Below are 22,973 nucleotides of genomic sequence, written 5' to 3' on the forward strand. Positions count from 1 at the left end.
GTTTGGGGAGCACTGCTAGACAGAATATGGTTACTTACAAAAAGCAGTTATCAGAATTAAAAGTAGTAAACACCATCAACATAAATACAGTATGTAAAAGCAACGGAAGTGTAGGACAAGCTCTTGGTAAAGCACACGCAGGTATTACTCACTTCATCATCACTGTCTGAGGTTTCCGATTCAGACGTAGCTGCTGCGGCTGCTGCTGGTGGTGGTGGTTTGCTCACAGGTTGTTCTTTCTCCTCTGAATTATTTCTCTGACGCTTAGCAAGAGAAAGCAGCTCCTATAAAGAAGAAATAATAACGGATCGTATACATGATGTAGGTGCCCAATATTTATTCATTTACAGATACTGCTACGTTAACAGTTTGTCACTTAGCCTCACAATACTTGTGGTTTGTATCAGGATATTCGTAATGCATTCATTTAAACTAGAACAGTCCGCAAACCCCAGCAAATGTTATATTCTTACAAGGCGCTGTCTCGGCGTAGCGTCGTTAAACATAGAAATATGAGGAAACAAAACATTTTACATTTTCTATGGTTCTCATTCTTTCTTGGGGTTTTTTTTTTTTTTTTTTAATTAGCACAGGTTTATAATTAGCTTTCCCATGTTTTTCTGTGCACTTCAATCCTGACGTCACAGTACGCCTGCAGCCAAATTAGGAAATTAATGGATGCCTAATCCATAGTTTGCATTATTGATTCTTTGAGAATTAATGCAAGAAATACTAGTATTCATGGTTTTTGTGTAAGAGCACCTGGAGGATGGTGCTGCAGAAAGAGAGGATTTTGGTACTTACCGATAAATCCATTTCTCTGAATCCTCTAGGGGACACTGGAGTCTTATACAGTAGGGGTGTGAAGCTTGCAGTAGAGTGCAATAGAGTATGCAGTAGAGGTGTGGCACAATCTAAAATTAGCATATTCTGCACAGCCGGCTCCTCCCCCTTCACATCCCTCATCCCTCAGTTTGGAAAATTTGACTGAGAGAATAGGACATGATACTATAGCATATGGCGAGGAACCGAACCGTACAACATATCAAACAGCATCCAAGAAACTCTTAACCGAATAACTAACGCTGTTTGCACGAACTGTTTGAACAGGAACTTTGAAACACAGCAGGAAGACCGCACCGAGGCGGGCGTCCAGTGTCCCCTAGAGGATTCAGAGAAATGGATTTATCGGTAAGTACCAAAATCCTCTTTTCTCTTTCATCCACTAGGGGACACTGGAGTCTTATACAGTAGGGGACGTCCCAAAGTTTTCCCCCAGGGAGGGAGTGCGGTCGATGGCCTGCAAAACTAAACGTCCGAACTTAAAATCTCCAGACTCAAAGGTAGCAAACCTGTAAAATTTAGCGAACGTGTGAAGACCACGTTGCCACTCTGCAAAGTTGAGTAGTGGAAGCACCTCTGGCAGCCGCCCATGAAGCACCCACTGATCTGGTAGTATGAGCACCAGTCGGACCCGGAACCTGGTTACCACAGGAAATATAAGCTTGTCAAATGGCAAGTCTAATCCATCTAGACAAAGACTGCTTAGATGCTGGCCAAACCTTCTTTGGACCATCATTGAGCACAAACACATGGTCTGACCTTCTAAAGGACAACGTAACTTGTACGCATATTCGTAAAGCTTGGACAACATCCAAAGACACGCCCCCATCTGCGAATCCCTGAAAAGATGGGACTACAATCAGCTGGTTTACGTGAAACCCGAAACGACCTTAGGAAGGAAATCTGCTCTTGTACGGAGTTGTGCCCTATCCTCATGGAAAATTAAAAACGGAGTCTAACGTGATAAGGCTACAAACTCAGAAAACTCTCCTGGCCGAAGCCCAGGCAAGTAGTAAAGGGACCTTCCAAGAGAGATATTTCAGGTCTGTTCTGTTCAACGGCTCAAAAGTTGGTGATCTCAAAAATACCAACAACAAATTTAAGTCCCACGACGCAGTGGGAGGACAGAAAGGAGGTTGTACCCTCAGAACCCCCTGTAAAAAGGTCTGAACCTCTTGTGAGGATGCTAACCGCTGTTGAAATAGGACGGAGAGAGCCTAAACATGAACCCTCAAGGAACCTAGTCTGAGTCCTTTACCCAGACCAGCTTGAAGGAAAAGCAGAAGTCTGGATAAGCGGAAATTCGTGTTCCAGACACCAGTCCATGTACTTCTTCCAATGTCTGCAGTAGTGCATGGCATTAACCGACTCCCTATCAACTATCATCATAGGAATAGCCGTTCTTGGTATCCCTCTGTCTCTTAAGATCCGGGTATCAATATGGCGTTGAACGTAACCTGTTCAGGTCTGAGGGGAGGAATGGCCCCTGATATAGCCAATCCTTCCTTCAAGGTAACCGCCAAGGGGCCTCCGCTAGTATCCCCCGTAAGTCCGAGTACCAACTCCTGCGGAGCCAATCTGGTGCAATGAGAATTGGCCATACTCATTCTCGTAGTACCCTTCTCTTTAGAGAATTCGAGGTATGAGTGGGAAAGGAGGAAAAATTTAAACTGTTCTGTAACACCAAGGAAGTGTCAGCGCGTCCACTTCCTCTGCTGCTGGATCTCTTGTCCTGGACACATATCTGGGCAGCTGATGATTTTGTCGAAACGCCCTCAGGTCCACCTGAGGTAGACCCCAACTACTCACCATCATGCCGAAGATCTGTGTAGGCGCCCACTCGCCTGGATGCATGTCCTGGCGACTGAGATAATCTGCTTCCCAGTTCTCTGTTGACCGTTGACTAGATCTTCGGCTAAGAGAAGCGCATTGTAACCTGCTCTCAGTTCGAGAACGTTTATGGGTAGGCCGCCCTCCTGTAAAGTCCATTTGCCCTGAAACTGATGGGTCTCTATGACAGCATCCCCAACCTCTTTGTTGTGAGAATCCTCTGCTGCAAGTTTTTTGTGTAACGACCACCAAATTAAGGAGATCCGTTTCTTTGGTGGAAAGCTGATATTTCGATGCAGGAGTCAGTGCGACCCTGGTCCCTGAGCAATTAGGTTTATTTGGAATGGACGGTAGTGAAGTCTGCCGTACTGGAGAGCCTCGAAAGACGCCACCATCATCCCGAGAAGTTGCATAGAGGTGTTCAGGTAAACCGTCTGTGTTCTCAGTACCTGAGTCACTAGCCTCTGTAGGTCCTGGATCTTGTTCTCTGGTAAGAATGCCCTCAATCTTACTGTGTCCAAGAGGAGACCTAGGTATTGAATTAGTTGTGTTGGCCTGAGGTTAGATTTCTGGAAATTCACCATCCACCCATGTTGAATGAGAAGTTGATGAGATGTCTAAGCCTCCTTGATCAGCTGTTCTTGAGAGGAGGCTTTGATCATGAAATCGTCTCAATCCTACCACCATTACTGCCATGATCCTTGTAACGAGACCTTGGGCTGATGATAGACCGAATGGTAGGACCCTTAATTTGGTAGGGATCCTTCACCAGTGCAAATTTTAAGTAAGCTTGGTGGGGTGTCCAAATCGGGATATGAAGGTACGCATCCCTTATGTTTATGGATACCATTAACTCTCCTAGTTCCAGACCTGCAATAACTGACTGGATTTACGGCATCCTGAATCTGCAAACCTTTAGGAATTGGTTTAAAACCTTTAAAACTTAGAATTGGTCTGACCGGGCCATCTGGTTTTGCACCACCAAAAGATTTGAATAAAAATCCCGTTCCACTTTGAGGATCCGGGACTAGCGATAAAACCCTTTGTATGTAGGAGTCTTTGAATTTGCCGCCTGTAATGCTACTGCTTGCAATGGACACCTAAGCACTCGTGCTGTAAATAAACGGACTGTGTGTACGTTTCTGAAACTCTATCCTGTAACTGGGAAATATCTAGTTGATCTAGACTTCTGGTGAGGTGTTGGTCCAGGCGTCCCGAAGATCTTCCAACTCTGAACCCACCAAGGGGAACCCCAGTTGAGCAGGGAGACTGTCATGCCACGGGTTTGTCAGCAGGTTTGTTCTGCTTTCTGGGTGTCGATTGTGAACGACTTATACCTCTGGTTCCCCGAGTCTGTTGTTCCAAAACCTCTTCTGGCCCGGCACAACATTGATCGAATTAATTTAAACACAGGTCCCGAGTAACCTCCTCTAACAAGTAAAGTGGTTCTCGAGTAAGAAGTAGGTAGGAAGGTAGATTTCACAGCAGTTTCCTGCGAAATCCACTTGTCTGACTCAGGACCAAATAACATCTCCCTTCTCTGAGCCATTAAATTCTTCTAGCTGAAAAAGGCAGGAACCGAGATGGGGGGCAATATTTTCTAGCGTCCTTTGAACCCGGGCACATATTAGCCGCTGATTCTTGAATATGCTCTGCTTACTGAGAAACCTCCTCCAGGCTACCTTTTTACGCCCAAGCCCATGTGACTATGTGCTGGTAAAAAAAATTGCTTCTGATGCGACCTGACATACCCTTTACTGCGGTCACGGTAATCATAGGTGACATTGCATTCTTTGAAAATCCACAAGAGGCGGCACCTCCAATTTAGCCATTACACCTTTTGATAAAGGATTATTAACTTCAAACCTCTGTGGCACTTGAAAGCGTTTATAAGGTTGCTTCCAAGCTCTCGCCATCTGAGTCTGAAGAGCTTGAGAAATAGGGAGCACTACTGGCAACGATTTGTGGGATACGAATAAATAGAAAACTCTCTGGGACCTTAACTTCTTACTCCTTGAAGTTAAGGGTCTCCATAACCACTTCTATAAGGGAATCTAAACTCCTGATCTAAAGGCAGACTTAATTATCTCGCCTTTATATCTATAAGACCCTCTTCCCCCTTCGTTTAAGATGAAGTGGGTTCCCCATCCAAGTACTAACAAGGCCTGGCCCTGCTTAGCTTCCCAGATCAGACGAGATCAGGCGTGTTAAGTCTGAATCGTCTGGCTCGCATTGCTTAATGCTTGCGCAGGAGGGATTAATTTAAAATCAGAAATTCCTCCATAGTCCTTGAGAATCCCTCAGCCCCTTGTTTGCGGGATTCTGACATTTCTTTTGAAATTTCTATCAGGGCTTGCTCCCCTGACTTTGGCGGAGCCTTTTTCCCGTTTTGAGCGCCCTTAACTAAACAGGCAACGCATACCCAAGAGCCGCACACCCTTGTACTCATCTTACTACATCTTGTAGAAACAAAATGAGTCTCAGTGTTTTTGGTAAGTGCTTTTGACATTTGAAGCCGTACCTCAGAGCGCTCCTCAGTGCTTTCCTCCTTTTAATAGGAACAGAAAGACTGTAACGGGTGATGGGAATAAAGGTACACTGAATTCACCTAGCTGGATCTTTCTATATACTGTTTCCCTCAGCCCTCCGCTTTTGAGCGGGCAGTGTGAGGTGGACGCAGTTCTCAAAAAAAATTTTTTTTTTTTTTTTTTAAATAATAATAATAATAATAATAATAATAATAATAATAATAATAATAATAATAATAATAATAATAATAATAATAATAATATCACCAGCCTCGTTGCAACCCTCGCAACCCCAACTGTATTTCAGTGCTGAGGTCGGGGTTGTGATCCATTATTTCCCATTATTTCATCGGGATCTTTTGTTTAGAAGTCCCTTGAAAATCTAAAGCATACAAATGCCTGTTAGAATACATTGAAAATCCATTGCAGCAGAGTCCTAAATACAAAAATCCAGTGGGAGTAATGCTCTTATAAAAACCCCTCCCTCTGCTCTGACTGGCAAGGAAACCTGCCTATTCTAAAGGAGGTCTAATACTGCCTAAGAGAGACTTTTTTGGCGCCTCAATTCAGTTTTAAAAACGTCCGCCATTTATTTAATACAATAAGAATTTACTTACCGATAATTCTATTTCTCATAGTCCGTAGTGGATGCTGGGGACTCCGAAAGGACCATGGGGAATAGCGGCTCCGCAGGAGACTGGGCACAAAGTAAAAGCTTTAGGATTAGCTGGTGTGCACTGGCTCCTCCCCCTATGACCCTCCTCCAAGCCTCAGTTAGGATACTGTGCCCGGACGAGCGTACACAATAAGGAAGGATTTTGAATCCCGGGTAAGACTCATACCAGCCACACCAATCACACCGTACAACTTGTGATCTGAACCCAGTTAACAGCATGATAACAGAAGGAGCCTCTGAAAAGATGGCTCACAACAACAATAACCCGATTTTTGTAACAATAACTATGTACAAGTAATGCAGACAATCCGCACTTGGGATGGGCGCCCAGCATCCACTACGGACTATGAGAAATAGAATTATCGGTAAGTAAATTCTTATTTTCTCTAACGTCCTAGTGGATGCTGGGGACTCCGAAAGGACCATGGGGATTATACCAAAGCTCCCAAACGGGCGGGAGAGTGCGGATGACTCTGCAGCACCGAATGAGAGAACTCCAGGTCCTCCTCAGCCAGGGTATCAAATTTGTAGAATTTAGCAAACGTGTTTGCCCCTGACCAAGTAGCTGCTCGGCAAAGTTGTAAAGCCGAGACCCCTCGGGCAGCCGCCCAAGATGAGCCCACTTTCCGTGTGGAATGGGCTTTTACAGATTTTGGCTGTGGCAGGCCTGCCACAGAATGTGCAAGCTGAATTGTACTACAAATCCAACGAGCAATCGTCTGCTTAGAAGCAGGAGCACCCAGCTTGTTGGGTGCATACAGGATAAACAGCGAGTCAGATTTTCTGACTCCAGCCGTCCTGGAAACATATATTTTCAGGGCACTGACTACGTCCAGCAACTTGGAATCCTCCAAGTCCCTAGTAGCCGCAGGCACCACAATAGGTTGGTTTAAGTGAAATGCTGAAACCACCTTAGGGAGAAATTGAGGACGAGTCCTCAATTCTGCCCTGTCCGTATGAAAAATTAGGTAAGGGCTTTTATAGGATAAAGCCACCAATTCTGATACACGCCTGGCTGAAGCCAGGGCTAACAGCATTACCACTTTCCATGTGAGATATTTCAAGTCCACAGTGGTGAGTGGTTCAAACCAATGTGATTTTAGGAATCCCAACACTACATTGAGATCCCAAGGTGCCACTGGAGGCACAAAAGGAGGCTGTATATGCAGTACTCCCTTGACAAACGTCTGAACTTCAGGAACAGAAGCTAGTTCTTTTTGGAAGAATATCGACAGGGCCGAAATTTGAACCTTAATGGACCCTAATTTGAGGCCCATAGACAGTCCTGTTTGCAGGAAATGCAGGAATCGACCCAGTTGAAATTCCTCCGTAGGGGCCTTCCTGGCCTCGCACCACGCAACATATTTACGCCAAATACGGTGATAATGTTGTACGGTTACATCCTTCCTGGCTTTGATCAGGGTAGGGATGACTTCATCCGGAATGCCTTTTTCCTTCAGGATCCGGCGTTCAACCGCCATGCCGTCAAACGCAGCCGCGGTAAGTCTTGGAACAGACATGGTCCCTGCTGGAGCAGGTCCTGTCTTAGAGGTAGAGGCCACGGGTCTTCCGTGAGCATCTCTTGAATTTCCGGGTACCAAGTCCTTCTTGGCCAATCCGGAGCCACGAGTATAGTCTTTACTCCTCTCCTTCTTATGATTCTCAGTACTTTTGGTATGAGAGGAAGAGGAGGGAACACATACACTGACCGGTACACCCACGGTGTTACCAGAGCGTCCACAGCTATTGCCTGAGGGTCCCTTGACCTGGAGCAATATCTGTCCAGTTTTTTGTTGAGGCGAGACGCCATCATGTCCACCTTTGGTTTTTCCCAACGGTTTACAATCATGTGGAAGACTTCTGGGTGAAGTCCCCACTCCCCCGGGTGAAGATCGTGTCTGCTGAGGAAGTCTGCTTCCCAGTTGTCCACTCCCGGAATGAACACTGCTGACAGTGCTATCACATGATTTTCTGCCCAGCGAAGAATCCTTGCCACTTCCGTCATTGCCCTCCTGCTTCTTGTGCCGCCCTGTCTGTTTACGTGGGCGACTGCCGTGATGTTGTCCGACTGGATCAATACAGGCTGACCCTGAAGCAGAGGCCTTGCCTGACTTAGGGCATTGTAAATGGCCCTTAGTTCCAGGATATTTATGTGAAGTGACGTTTCCATGCTTGACCACAAGCCCTGGAAATTTTTTCCCTGTGTGACTGCTCCCCAGCCTCTCAGGCTGGCATCCGTGGTCACCAGGACCCAATCCTGAATGCCGAATCTGCGGCCCTCTAGGAGATGAGCACTCTGTAACCACCACAGGAGAGACACCCTTGTCCTTGGAGACAGGGTTATCCGCTGATGCATTTGAAGATGCGATCCGGACCATTTGTCTAGCAGATCCAACTGAAAAGTTCTTGCGTGGAATCTGCCGAATGGAATCGCTTCGTAAGAAGCCACCATCTTTCCCAGGACCCTTGTGCACTGATGCACTGACACCTGGCCTGGTCTTAGGAGTTTCCTGACTAGGTCGGATAACTCCCTGGCTTTCTCTTCCGGGAGAAACACCTTTTTCTGTACTGTGTCCAGAATCATCCCTAGGAACAGCAGACGTGTCGTCGGAATCAGCTGCGATTTTGGAATATTTAGAATCCATCCGTGCTGTCGTAGTACTATTTGAGATAGTGCTACTCCGACCTCTAACTGTTCTCTGGACCGTGCCCTTATCAGGAGATCGTCCAAGTAAGGGATAATTAAGACGCCTTTTCTTCGAAGAAGAATCATCATTTCGGCCATTACCTTGGTAAAGACCCGGGGTGCCGTGGACAATCCAAACGGCAGCGTCTGAAACTGATAGTGACAGTTCTGTACCACAAACCTGAGGTACCCTTGGTGAGAAGGGCAAATTGGGACATGGAGGTAAGCATCCTTGATGTCCAGAGACACCATGTAGTCCCCTTCTTCCAGGTTCGCTATCACTGCTCTGAGTGACTCCATCTTGAACTTGAACCTTTTTATGTAAGTGTTCAAGGCTTTCAGATTTAAAATGGGTCTCACCGAGCCGTCCGGCTTCGGTACCACAAACAGCGTGGAGTAATACCCCTTTCCCTGTTGTAGGAGGGGTACCTTGATCACTTGCTGGGAATACAGCTTGTGAATGGCTTCCAATACCGCCTCCCTGTCGGGGGTAGACGTTGGTAAAGCAGACTTCAGGAACCGGCGAGGGGGAGACGTCTCGAATTCCAATTTGTAGCCCTGAGATACTACCTGCAGGATCCAGGGGTCCACTTGCGAGTGAGCCCACTGCGCGCTGAAATTCTTGAGACGGGCCCCCACCGTGCCTGAGTCCGCTTGTAAGGCCCCAGCGTCATGCTGAGGACTTGGCAGAAGCGGGGGAAGGCTTCTGTTCGTGGGAAGAAGCTGTCTGTTGCAGTCTTTTTCCCCTTCCTCTGCCCCGGGGCAGATATGAGTGGCCTTTTGCCCGCTTGCCCTTATGGGGACGAAAGGACTGAGCCTGAAAAGACGGTATCTTTTTCTGCTGCGAGGTGACTTGGGGTAAAAAGGTGGATTTCCCAGCCGTTGCCGTGGCCACCAGGTCCGATAGACTGCCCCCAAATAACTCCTCCCCTTTATACGGCAATACTTCCATATGCCGTTTGGAATCCGCATCCCCTGACCACTGTCGCGTCCATAATCCTCTTCTGGCAGAAATGGACATCGCACTTACTCTTGATGCCAGAGTGCAAATGTCTCTCTGTGCATCTCGCATATATAGGAATGCATCCTTTAAATGCTCTATAGTCAATAATATATTGTCCCTGTCCAGGGTATCAATATTTTCAGTCAGGGAATCCGACCAAGCCACCCCAGCACTGCACATCCAGGCTGAGGCGATTGCTGGTCGCAGTATAACCCCAGTATGTGTGTATATACTTTTAAGGATATTTTCCAGCCTCCTATCTGCTGGCTCCTTAAGGGCGGCCGTTTCTGGAGACGGTAACGCCACTTGTTTTGATAAGCGTGTGAGCGCCTTATCCACCCTAGGGGGTGTTTCCCAACGAGCCCTAACCTCTGGTGGGAAGGGATATAGTGCCAATAATTTTTTAGAAATTAGCAGTTTTTTGTCGGGGGTAACCCACGCTTCATCACACACTTCATTCAATTCATCTGATTCAGGAAAAACTACGGGTAGTTTTTTCACACCCCACATAATACCCCTTTTTGTGGTACTTGCAGTATCAGAGATGTGCAAAACCTCCTTCATTGCCGTGATCATGTAACGTGTGGCCCTACTGGAAAATACGTTTGTTTCTTCACCGTCGACACTGGAGTCAGTGTCTGTGTCTGGGTCCGTGTCGACCCACTGAGGTAACGGGCGTTTAATAGCCCCTGACGGTGTTTGAGACGCCTGGACAGGCACTAACTGAGCTGCCGGCTGTCTCATGTCGTCAACAGTTTTCTGTAACGTGCCGACACTGTCACGTAATTCCTTAATTACGGCCATCCATTCAGGTGTCGACTCCCTAGGGGGTGACATCACCATTATAGGCAATTGCTCCGCCTCCACATCATTTTCCTCCTCATACATGTCGACACACACGTACCGACACCCAGCACACACACAGGGAATGCTCTGATAGAGGACAGGACCCACTTAGCCCCTTGGGGAGACAGAGGGAGAGTTTGCCAGCACACACCAGAGCGCTATATATGTATAGGGACAACCTTACAATAAGTGTCTATCCCTTATAGCTGCTTATATCTGTTATTTTGCCAAATAAGTGCCCCCCTCTCTTTTTTACCCTGTTTCTGTAGTTGCAGGATGCAGGGGAGATTCTGGGAGCCTTCCTACCAGCGGAGCTGTGTGGGAAAAATGGCGCTGTGTGCTGAGGAGATAGGCCCCGCCCCCTTCACGGCGGGCTCTTCTCCCGCTTTTTTCTGGAAAACTGGCAGGGGTTAAATACATCCATATAGCCCAGGAGCTATATGTGATGTATTTTTTGCCAAATAAGGTAAATTCATTGCTTCCCAGGGCGCCCCCCCCCCCCCCAGCGCCCTGCACCCTCAGTGACCGAAGTGTGAAGTGTGCTGAGAGCAATGGCGCACAGCTGCAGTGCTGTGCGCTACCTTATGAAGACAGGAAAGTCTTCTGCCGCCGATTTATGGACCTCTTCTTGCTTCAGCATCTGTAAGGGGGCCGGCGGCGCGGCTCCGGGACCCATCCATGGCTGGGCCTGTGATCGTCCCTCTGGAGCTAATGTCCAGTAGCCTAAGAAGCCCAATCCACTCTGCACGCAGGTGAGTTCGCTTCTTCTCCCCTTAGTCCCTCGATGCAGTGAGCCTGTTGCCAGCAGGTCTCACTGAAAATAAAAAACCTATTTAAACTTTTACTCTAAGCAGCTCAGGAGAGCCACCTAGATTGCACCCTTCTCGTTCGGGCACAAAATCTTAACTGTGGCTTGGAGGAGGGTCATAGGGGGAGGAGCCAGTGCACACCAGCTAGTCCTAAAGCTTTTACTTTGTGCCCAGTCTCCTGCGGAGCCGCTATTCCCCATGGTCCTTTCGGAGTCCCCAGCATCCACTAGGACGTTAGAGAAATATATATTTTCTAAAGCTCTTTTCCTCCTTTTAATTCCTTCCTAGCGGTCACTCTCCCCCTTTTGCGGCTGCCCCAGGCCGGACTTACTAGCAAGAGGGTCTGTGTCTATGCATCTCCCCTTTGTAGTCTCCCTCAGCCCTCCGCTGGCGACGGGAGGGGACGACAGACTATTTGAGCGGGCGGTGGACGCACTTTCCAAACGCCCCGTAGTATGTGGGGATGCTGCCGCTGGCATAGGCGCTGTGTTTCCCTCAGCCCTCCGCTGTGGCGGGCGGGGACGAGAGACTATTTGAGCGGGCAGTGTGAGGTGGACGCAGTCTCAAGCACCCTGTAGCGTGTGGTGATGCCGCTGACCGGCGCGCTTTTCAGCGTGCGGCGGGAGGCCAATCCACCGCTGACAGCTGCGCTGTGTCTCCCTCAGCCCTCCGTCTGTAGAGGAAGGGGGGCGAGCGGGGGAGCTGACATGCAGCGGGAGTATAAGCCGGCCAGGGAGTGTTTGAGCCCGCGCTTGTGTATTTAAAAAGGAGGGGGAGCAGCGGGGGAGCTGCGCTGCTAGCCTGCCAGGGCTTAAGTTATAGGAAGTCTGGAGGCAGCAGCATGCACACTGGCCAGATAATAGTAATATCATTAACCCTCATGTCTGCCTTACTAAGGCCCATATTAACCCCCAGTACTCACTGACCCCTGGAATGCTGACTCTGTGCTCCGGATTTTCCATAGAGAGATGCAGATCCCCTTTATTAGGGATCATTGTCTCTCTAATTCAAAGGCTTTTGTCCCCCTTTTCATTAGGTTGACGCAGCCTGCGTTTTCTGTAATGGAGCTAGGAGCTCCCTTCAGTGCCTGTTACCTCCTAGGCACAATTTTTCAAACTGAGGGATGTGAAGAGGGAGGAGCCGGCTGAGCAGAATATGCTAATTTTAGATTGTGCCACACCTCCGGTTGCAAGCTTCACACCTCTACTGTATAAGACTCCAGTGTCCCCTAGTGGATGAAAGAGAAACTACATTGCCTGGAAATCACTACAGCACATCAATACAACCTCTGACGCAAATGCTCATAAACAGAACAGTGGTGATGGACAACTTTATCACTTTACGACCTTCCCAATGCAGTAAATAAGGGATGACCGTCCCCTGAAACCAGGCAGTGCCAATTATACAAGTGCAGACTCAGCACAGATAACGCAAATCATCCAGTTCTACTGTGCAAATCGTTATCTTTCTGCCCCCTTCCACCACACCTGTTCTGTTTATGCTGACGGGGGTGGAATCATTTGAGCTCGCTACCCCCGGTGTGGGCATCCAGAGAATGTTCTCCAAAAATAGAACCACGTTTAATGTAATTGATGAAAGTAGATGGGATGCCATCCCTCCACTTCCTCCCGGGTGGTACTCGATATACCGGCTGTCGGGATCCCGACCGCCGGAATCCGTCATCTATTCTCCCTCTTGGGGTGTCCAAGACACTCATGGAGGGAGAATAAATTGGACATTTGCATAGAATGTATGTAAAATTTCACGATCTTCGCTTGTAAACTGTGGGTTTGTATACATTTTCATTTTATATAGTAGATATATCTAAAATATAAAAGTGAAAATTTGTCCTTCTGTCTTTCTACACAAACCCACAGTTTACAAGCGAAGATCGTGAAATTTTACATACAAGCGTATTAAAACATGGCGGAGGCAACTAAAACCATTTGAAGTACCTAGCACCCCTAGGGGGGCAGACAGCAGCGCAGAGTATATCAGGAGACAGCATAACTCCGGAATTGCTGCAGCAATGTACTCAAAAATTGGTACACATATGCCTTACAATCTGGGAACAAAACACTGGGAAGACACCCCTAGGGGTGGGACAGCAGCACAGAGTATTTCAGCAGACAGCATAACTCTGGAACACCTGCAGCAATTTACACCAAACTTACTACACATATGACTTACACTCTGGGAACAAACACTGTGGGGGTAACACACCACTAGCACCCCTAGGGGTGGGCCAGCAGCACAGACTATATCAGGACATGCATGATATGTCAGTGATGACAGGGCTGCATGTGACATGGGGTCGATTCAATTCGGCAACAGTTGAATAGCACCGGGAGTTTGCTCCTGACGCTATTCAATTCAGCTCCAGTTAAGTCGGCGATGGCCCATTCTCGCCAACTTAACAGGTAGTTTTGTCGGGAGAACGGGCATTCTCCGACTTAACTACCCGCGGCGCAATGCCGATTCCCGACAGAATCGGCCGTGCGGCAGCACTTTTGTTGGGTTTCTTCTCTCATCCCCCGGGGATGAAAGAAGAATTCACGACAATTGAGGGTCAGTCGACGCTGTATTGAATAGCGTCGGGAGCAAACTCCAAGCGCTATTCAACTGTTGCCGAATTGAATCAACCCCATGATGTGAGGAGGGGACTGGAGGTAGCATGAACCCACACACTGGGGTCGATTCAATTCGGCAACTTAAGAATAGCGCCGGGAATTAGCTCCCGACGCTATTCAATTCAGCTAAAGTTAAGTCGGCGATGTCCTGTTCTTGCCGACTAAACTGGTTAAATTGTCGGGAGAACGGGCATTATCCGACTTAACTCCCCGGCGCGAGGCTGATTCCCGACAGAATCAGCCTCGCGCCAGCCGCGAGGCAGCACTTTTGTCGGGTTTCTTCTCTCATCCCCCGGGGATGAGAGAAGAATTCCCGACAATTGCGGGTAACTAGCAGCTGAATTGAATAGCGTCGGGAGCTAATTCCCGGCGCTATTCTTAAGTTGCCGAATAGAATTGACCCCATTGACAGTTATATAATGGAAGTAACATGGTCACCCAGCAGCACAGAGTATATCAGGAGATACATAATGTGCTGCGGTATATAATAAACTGTATAAAAATGCGATAATTTCACAGGGGCACTGACATGACTGGAGGCAGCAGGAAGCCACAAACAGAGTTGTATAGTGGGAAGAGTAGGGTCCCTTGGGGGACCAAAAAGGAGTCCGGCCACTACACAAAGTGCGTCAGGGAAGCAAGATATGCCTATATACTAGATCTCCAACCAACGTAAATTAACAACAACTATCATTCTAATTTACTATCCTCATCCCGTAGCGAAGCACGGGTATTCAGCTATCTACAATGTTATTTATAGTGTGTGTGTGTGTGTGTGTGTGTGTGTGTGTGTGTGTGTGTGTGTGTGTGTGTGTGTGTATATATATATATATATATATATATATATATATATAAAAATAATCCTATTAGCCGTAGTAAATTGCAGCTCAAATAAAATTAAGAAAATGTGCTTTTATCACGATAAGTCCAGTTATAGCCCTTTTGTTTAGTGCAGCAAATTACTGCTACTCGCACAAGAACACATAGGATCCACAAGAAGCCGTGGACCTATGTGTTTTCGCAGCAGTTAACACAGAATTAGTATTTGGTTTCACCATCCTTTAAATTCCGATATGCGTCGGCATCGGGGTTTATAGAAAAGCCACTTCGGTGGTAATTACCTGCAGTATATTACAGCAGCTAATAGGATACCGCACATAAAACGTATTGTTTAGTACTATAGCTAGGAAAGTTAAATCCAGTGCTGCAGCGCCTTGATGTGTAAAGCTAGTCCACTTGTTAAATGAGTGAAACTTCTGCAGAGTTGAATCCATCTGAAGGCAGAGTACATGCATTCACCTGGATTACCCCTGGTGACCTGTGTGCGATAGCTGAATAAAACCTCTGGAACGGGATCCCATCTCCAGTCCTCAAGTATCACCAACTGGCCATGTTCTGGTGAGGTCTTTAATCATGCACAGGGGAGGTCATATGTTTTGCTGGGTCAGCAATTATCTCACCTGCTTCCACAGACAGAAACCCTCAAAACATGTCCTGCTGGGAAAACTGGAAGTTGAAGTTAAGAACCCCTGACCTTGAGGAATGTATTACATGTGTATGCTGTGATAATCCAAGTCCTGAGTCTAGCTAAAAATTGTCCTTTTGAGGGCAGTTTATTAGAGTACCATACTCCTGCGACTAGCAGAGACACGCCAAACATTTATCTGTTCCGAGGCTGACCTGAGGTTGAGGCCAGTGACGTCAAACTCGTCCTTCGCCCACTACTGAGTACAACACTGGTCCAGAGTAGAAGACTAGTGAGGAATTGGCCATAATTAACCAGGTAGTGTTACAGCGGCATGACCACATATATCCAGGTGGTGGCAGGGACTCGCCCTACTACAACGCGATAAGAGGAGTATGTAACAGGCAGTTACTGAGTAATAGCGACTGCCTTTACCCCTGGAGTGGCGCAGTAAAACCTCTCAAGGAAGAGCGAGCGACTCCTCAATCTATAAACAGACGGTGTAAGGCCACCCAGTCACGCACATCACACATCTGATTTTGTCAAATTCAATGTAATTGTAAAGAGCTACAGTACATATATTGCATACGACAATTACAGGATCTAATAGCAAAGTCTGAGGGCAATATTAAATGGATATATCGCTCCCGATGTCCCATCTAAAGTGACGGGAGATAACGGGGTGATATTCAATTGTCCACCGTTATCGTCCCTATCGCGCACATAGATGACGGCTTTGGTCATGTAAAGCAGTTAAACTAAAGTCATGAGCGCGAGTTAGAAAAATCCTGTTTGGGCGCCCAAATGGGACACTTTTCGCGCAAATCAGTTCGCCACCCCCAGGGGTAGCGAGCTGAAATAGTGATATCGCACCAGTCGGCAGAAACATTTAAATAGCTGCTGGCAGGCGCAATAAAGGGTGGGAGTGGGCAGCAACAATTGAATTCCACCCGGAGAATTCTAAAATGTCATATTTAAATATCATTGGCAATTTAATTCTGCAACAGATTTACTGTAAGGGATAAATCTGCTTTACACCAATTTCTTTACCATACCAAACACCATAAGAATTGCTCCATTTTGCACCCCCTAATGGTAGCCCCTATTTCTCCCTATTAGTATGGCCATCAACAGCACTTTACACTCTCAGTACAAATACAAGACACAAACGAAACATTGAGCGGAGAATATAATTGTTTTCCCCGCAGTTGCCACTAGATGGCACCCAACAGACAAAGCAATTTAATTGGGTGCGATTTGCTGCGGGAGTGGGGGACACACATTTCAGCTCACAGCCCACGGAGGCGTTCTGAAATTTGTTAAAAACCTGGTCTGTTTGGGCACGACATGAGCCCACAAAAAAAAACATTTCAATAGCACCCCGTGATCTCCTGTACTTTAGAGGGGAGATTGGGCGCACATAAACAACTGAATTGCCCCTTTAGCACTAATCGTGCCCTTTATTTTTGCTAGCAACCTTCTGCCATGCGCAGAAATCTGCAAAAAGTCAGGCTTCTGGACGCTCAAACACAGGCTGCCCAGTAGTGTGCATGGGCTCAGCCGCTTTATACACCTAAACCAGATTTAATAGGGCGCAACTTGTAAAATAATATATGCTGGATACAAAGACGCAGTTGCAGTGCCTTTTGCATCCACCTCTGAACTCGTCTCAGAGCGTATCACAGCATAAGAATACAGCTGCATGTATGAGCGTAGTAAGATATTTTTTGGGGGGAAACAAATAACTGATGCTAACTATTTACATAAACTTATAATAATAAAAATTAAATTGTGTCTGATCCCGAATGTCGAAAACTCTAAAGGCACTACGCGACGAGGAACGACTATACCGTTGAACGATATAGTGCGTACAAACTGAACGTTATCTTCAATGATAACGTTCAGGGACGTCACCTCCGGCATTCCCCAACATGCAGCTCAGCCTGACATTGACGAGTTGAGCTGCATGTCAGCTCAATATTGGTAATCGCTGAACGGCGTGCGGGAGTGCGCCTCGTTCATCGGTCACCAATATCACACCCCATACACACTGGACGATATAGGCTTAAAAATAAACGATAATGACATTTATGTCATAGTTAATTTTTTAGGCTAAAATCACCTAGTGTGTACCCCCCTTAAGCCCACAGCGTAATTGTACATGATCAGTGTTAGGCTACTCATAAACCCCATCTTTTTCATAACTGTATTTATTGAGTGAATGATGCATATACCCCATCTTAAGCTAAGTTGGCTGACCCATCTGCGTTCCTGTCACTTGACTACGATCCATCATTAGTTCTGGTTTATCTGCATTCAACCTCAGCCAAGTAGCACGCATCCGCTCCTCGAGCTCATAGCCAATGAGAATTTATAGAGGGTGCGTGGGATACTGGCGGTAGTGCAGGCCATGATGTCTGATTACTTATACAGCCTACATGGGAGATAGGAGAGCCCTCTGGAACACTGTATAACACAGGTATGTGGTGCAGATGAGTCTTCCTGCTGAACCCTACCAGTGAGAAATGATTGGCACCAATAAAGGACTTTGCCATCCAGGGGTCCATTCAAACAGGGGAAACACACAGGCAAAGCCCACAATGAGCCCTTTACCAGCACCATTCGTTGCTCCAATATCATGCCTGTTAGTCTGCAGCAAGGAATGGGAGCATATAGTGTGATTATGTACCACATGGACGCAAATACCTGAACCCACCCCTAAGAATCCCATTGTCACAATCCTTGGGTGGATTGATGGATGTCTATCCTTACTATGGAACTGGTTAGACCCAGTTCAGGGGAGCGTGCCGGTGGTGCTCACAAGGGACCCCCATAAGGAGGTTTGTTCTATGCTGCATCAGACATGCAGGTCGCGGCCCTCTGAATGGGTTTCCTAGTACAGGAGCTGGTGTACACTGGAGTGGATTCTAGTAAATTGTTGTGAGGCATATTTACTTGGGAGACAATAGACTGGGTTGGAGTTGGTCGGGTAGGTCAGGAGTAGGTAGGCACCAGGGAGCCGGATCATGAACACAGGGTTGTCAGGGACCAGGAACGGAGCACAGGGAAGACAGGAAACAAGAACAGCACACACAGGAAAATACTGGGAGGCACTAAGGCAGATCGCTGGAGCAAGGTAACAGAGCCTATACGCTGGCACCGTCTTGTGCTCAGAAACACCCTTTTATGGGGAGGAGATTCCAATTTTGCATCAAACGTGATGTCACGTTTGGCGCTCGTCTCTTTACATTTTACACAAGATGGCGCAGGCGCCCCTAGGGAAGCCGCAATCACCTGTGCACTCTTACACTGCAGCCGGAAGAATCCGGAAACAGGAACCTTGGTAGCGGGTGCCGATGGACTCTGTCCACCAACTGGGATCCCAGCACTGCTGGACCTGGTAAGAGAACGCCGGTGTCTGGCTAACTATGACACCTTCGGATATTGAAGGCCGCAGAGATTCACTGTAAATTGTTCCAATTTTAGGCGTTTCGTCTGATTGCTAACCATTTTACTTCAGTATCTAATTCAGACAAATTAGATATTTTATGATAAACCATCCGACATTGGCAGTCAGGTGATACCACAGTGCTGTGACGATACACACATTTAACTGAAAGACTCTCACTGATCACTAAACTTGTACAAGTATAAAGCTAAAATTATTCAGAGTGCTACTGTCCAGATGGGAATTGACAAATAATACTTTTAATACTTTCAATAGCAAACAATCACATTGATACTGTATTAAAAAGATTCAGCTGTTTCACTTAATGTTTCTATTCTTGCAACAATTGTTGCTATCTCCGTGTTCTCTACTATCAGGATTCCAGAAACACTATGGGGGTAATTCCAAGTTGATTGCAGCAGGAAATTTGTTAGCAGTTGGCCAAAACCATGTGCACTGCAGGGGAGGCAGATATAACATGTGCAGAGAGAGTTAGATTTGAGTGTGGTGTGTTCAATCTGCAACCTAATTTGCGGTGTAAAAATAAAGCAGCCAGTATTTACCCTGCACAGAAATAAAATAACCCACCCAAATCTACCTCTTTCTGCACATGTTATATCTGCCTCCCCTGCAGTGCACATGGTTTTGCCCAACTGCTAACAAATTTCCTGCTGCGATCAACTTGAAATTACCCCCTATGATGATAGTATATTGTAGCAATCCTCCCATCTAAAAAATTATTAGATTTGTGTATCAACAACACGCTCAATGTCCACACAGAGTTCCAATAATTATACAGTATATAATCAGTATGATATAGATGAAGCAAAAGAGAGTGACTTGATTGCACTAGTCACAATAATGCAGTGTATGACTTTCTCACCCAAACTGCCAGTTGCTCTCAAAGACAGCCAAAGGGTCTCCAGGCGAGTGCTCCAAATTGTACTGTGGGTCATTAACGGCACGCTTCCACATTTAGCTCACCCGCTCCACTTGAGCTGTGATAGTGTGAAGTCTCCTCTGTCCCACTGGATAGCAACTCCCTCCGGCAGACCAGGTGTGTATGTACACTGCAACACCGGGCGTCTCTCCCCCTTCTTTACGCGTTTCTCCGTCTTAGACCATCAGCGGCTTCCTCAGAAGAATTCTGAGGAAGCCGCTGATGGTCTAAGGCGGAGAAACTTTAGAGGGGAAAAAATTATTTGCAGATAATGTCCTATTGTAAAACACTGTCTACTACATTTATAAAAATAGAAAATATATTTTCAAATACTATTAGGTCGACCATACGCACAGATGTGTCCTCCTACATTGTTGCTGCAGACAAGTTAAACAGCCCTACTAGTCGCATCCTATTGTGCATTTTTTACCCTGAAAATGCCACTCACTCGCATTGGACTGTGCATAGGATGCATAAGCAGCTGATTGAAATGATCTGGGCATGCCTATAGTCTGTGGATGACTGCGGCTGTATCTGCATACGAAATGCTACGTTACAGTAGCATGGCTATGCAAATAAGTCTCATTTTCAGCAATAAAAGATGCCCGACGTAAGCAGTGCTGCACAGGACATGCCAACCTACTCATGCCAGGCATCTCACGGTGCGTGACTTACTGAGGCTGAACGTATGAGGACATATCGTACACATCCTTGTAGATCTGGCAGACAAAAAAAATAATCCTGTACAAAGCACACTTACAGGGGTAAATTTACCAAGATGGGAGTTCTATTTAAGATGGGATATTGCCCATAGCAACTATATTCCAGGTATTATCTTCTAGAGGGTGCTATATAAATGAAAAGTAAAATCTAATTGGTTGCTATAGGCAACATGCCATTTTAAATAGAACTCCCATTTACCCCACAGTATCTTAGAGAAAAGGATTCCACATACTTTTTACCTCTAAATCCGCACCCCCACTCTCTTGCTCTCTATTCCACCCCGCCTCCCCCGTTCTCCCTTCCCCTCCACTGTTTTTATCCCCCTAACCCTATTCTCTTGCTCTCTATTCCACCCCGCCTCCCCCGTTCTCCCTTCCCCTCCACTGTTTTTATCCCCCTAACTCCATTCTCTTGCTCTCTATTCCACCCCGCCTCCCCCGTTCTCCCTTCCCCTCCACTGTTTTTATCCCCCTAACCCCATTCACTTGCTCTCTCTACCCATGTTCCTCCAACTCTCCCCCTCTGCTCTCCATTTTCCATTGTCAACAAATACAGTATATGGAATCTGCTCGATAGAACTGTACAACCTCCCTGCTGCACTCTAGTGTGCAGCCGTCATGTCACAATTAGCATCTTCATACAATAGATAATCTGCAAGATACCAGCAACAGATCACGCATCTCACAGGTTGAACTATGTTCTTAATGACATGTGAAGTTGGGGAATGCAACATAGCTATAGAAGAATGACGCATTCACGCATATAAATGCATTCAACAAAGCCGCAGTCTATGGGAAGCCAAAAGAAAGGAAAGCAAAAGCATAAGATGCATGCGCCCAAAAACATTCAAAACACATGAAATGGGGAGCAATACAGATTTTATTTGGAAGTTTACTGAATAGAAAAAAAAGGTAATTTAACAACAACTTAAATCTTAAAGCATCCAAAAGTGTTATGGTGTGTACACAGAGATTTTCTTACAATTTTGACTACATAGTCAAAATAGTAAGAAAAGTTAATGCAGATCGCAAGGTGAAAGTCACCTTGCGATCCCGATTCTATGCTGATGCGCAGTCGGCATCGCAAGCACGTGACTGTGCTTGCGATATGGACTATGTGCGATTTTGGCTGTCAATTTTGACTCTCTCTTCTATAGAGATAGTCAAAATTGACTTGCCTGCACAGTCTATCTCTATAGAAGAGATAGTCAAAATTGACAGCCAAACTCGCACACAGTACATATCGCAAGCACAGTCATTATGTGCTTGCGATGCCGACCTAGCCCCTGTCGCATAGTGACAATCGGACATAGCCCGAATCTCACCGTGTGTATGGGCCTTTATGATCCTAGTAGTTAATTGAAAAGGTGGTCAGGGCTCAGCTGCAAAACTCCACTGGGGTGAATCAAATTGCTTTAGGGTGCCTGTATTTATTGAGTGGCCCAAGTGCTTGCGGCCACCAATTACTTATCACATATCTCACACCAGAGTACCCTAGATTTAGACACAAAGGGGAGAATTAAATTGTTTATGCGCAACCACACGCGCCCCATCTCCCGTCTAATGAGTGACGAGAGATTGCGGGGCGCAATTCAATTTTTTTGCACCCGGAAGTGCAGAGTTCAGCTGCGTAAAACAGTTAAACTCAACCAGTTCTGGGCTCGAAGTGTAAAGCGCCATTTGGGCATCCAAACAGGTTACTTTTTGCACATTTCTTCTCGCCAACACAGGGGACTGCAAGAAGAAATGTGTCTCCCTGCAGCTAATTAATTGAATTGCTCCGTTGGGTTTCATCTAGTGGCAGCCACAGGGAACAAAAAATAATAATAATAATTCCCCCCCATTGTGGATCAACATATACTGGGCACGCTGTGTTTTGGCAGACAAAAACCTGACTTTGGGCAGATTTCTGCTCCCCACGTCAGGGTGCGAGCAAAAATAATATGCACCTATGGCACTCCCTCCCATCAGCAAAACAAATGAATATCGCCCATCAGGTTACCATTACTTAAGGGTGCCCAAAAACAATTTAACTTCCCCCATATGAGGTCATATTAAGCACAGATAATTTACCTAGTACCACAGTCCATTTGATTATTCCATCTGTGCACAAGCATTGATATTTTTAAAACCTAGACTTAGGGTACCTTGAGAACCATTAGAAAATACCTAGAGCAGGCATTCCCAACCACGGTCCTCAAGGCACGCCAACAGTGCAGGTTTTAGAGATATCCAGGCTTGAAAACAGGTGACTTAATTAGTACCTCAGTTATTTTGATTTAACCATCTGTGCTGCAGCCTGGATATCACTAAAACCTGCACTGTTCGTGTGCCTTGAGGACCGCGGTTGGGAATGCCTGACCTAGAGTGAATCACAGGTGTACCTACTGTTTATGGGCTGCATGAAAGCCGTATTCTGAATGGGATGCGGTCAAGATGCCGCCGGCCGGAATCCTGGCGGTCGAAATACCCGAAATACCGACGCCGGAATCCCGACCGCCGCAATCCCGACATATTCTCCCTCCGTGGGTGACACCCATAGAGGGA

At 46.5% G+C, this 22,973-nt stretch overlaps 1 protein-coding gene across 1 annotated transcript in view; it reads right to left on the reverse strand.

Annotated features, from left to right (window-relative positions):
* RTF1 (RTF1 homolog, Paf1/RNA polymerase II complex component) overlaps positions 1-22,973 on the reverse strand; it is a 110,952-nt gene that overhangs the window by 83,700 nt on the left and 4,279 nt on the right. Inside the window, exon 2 of the mRNA XM_063947345.1 lies at positions 153-284. Within this exon, the coding sequence (XP_063803415.1) occupies positions 153-284 (132 nt within the window). The remainder of the gene's footprint in view (positions 1-152; positions 285-22,973) is intronic.

This window comes from Pseudophryne corroboree, chromosome 12 (assembly GCF_028390025.1).
Source record: "Pseudophryne corroboree isolate aPseCor3 chromosome 12, aPseCor3.hap2, whole genome shotgun sequence".
Taxonomy (NCBI): domain Eukaryota; kingdom Metazoa; phylum Chordata; class Amphibia; order Anura; family Myobatrachidae; genus Pseudophryne; species Pseudophryne corroboree.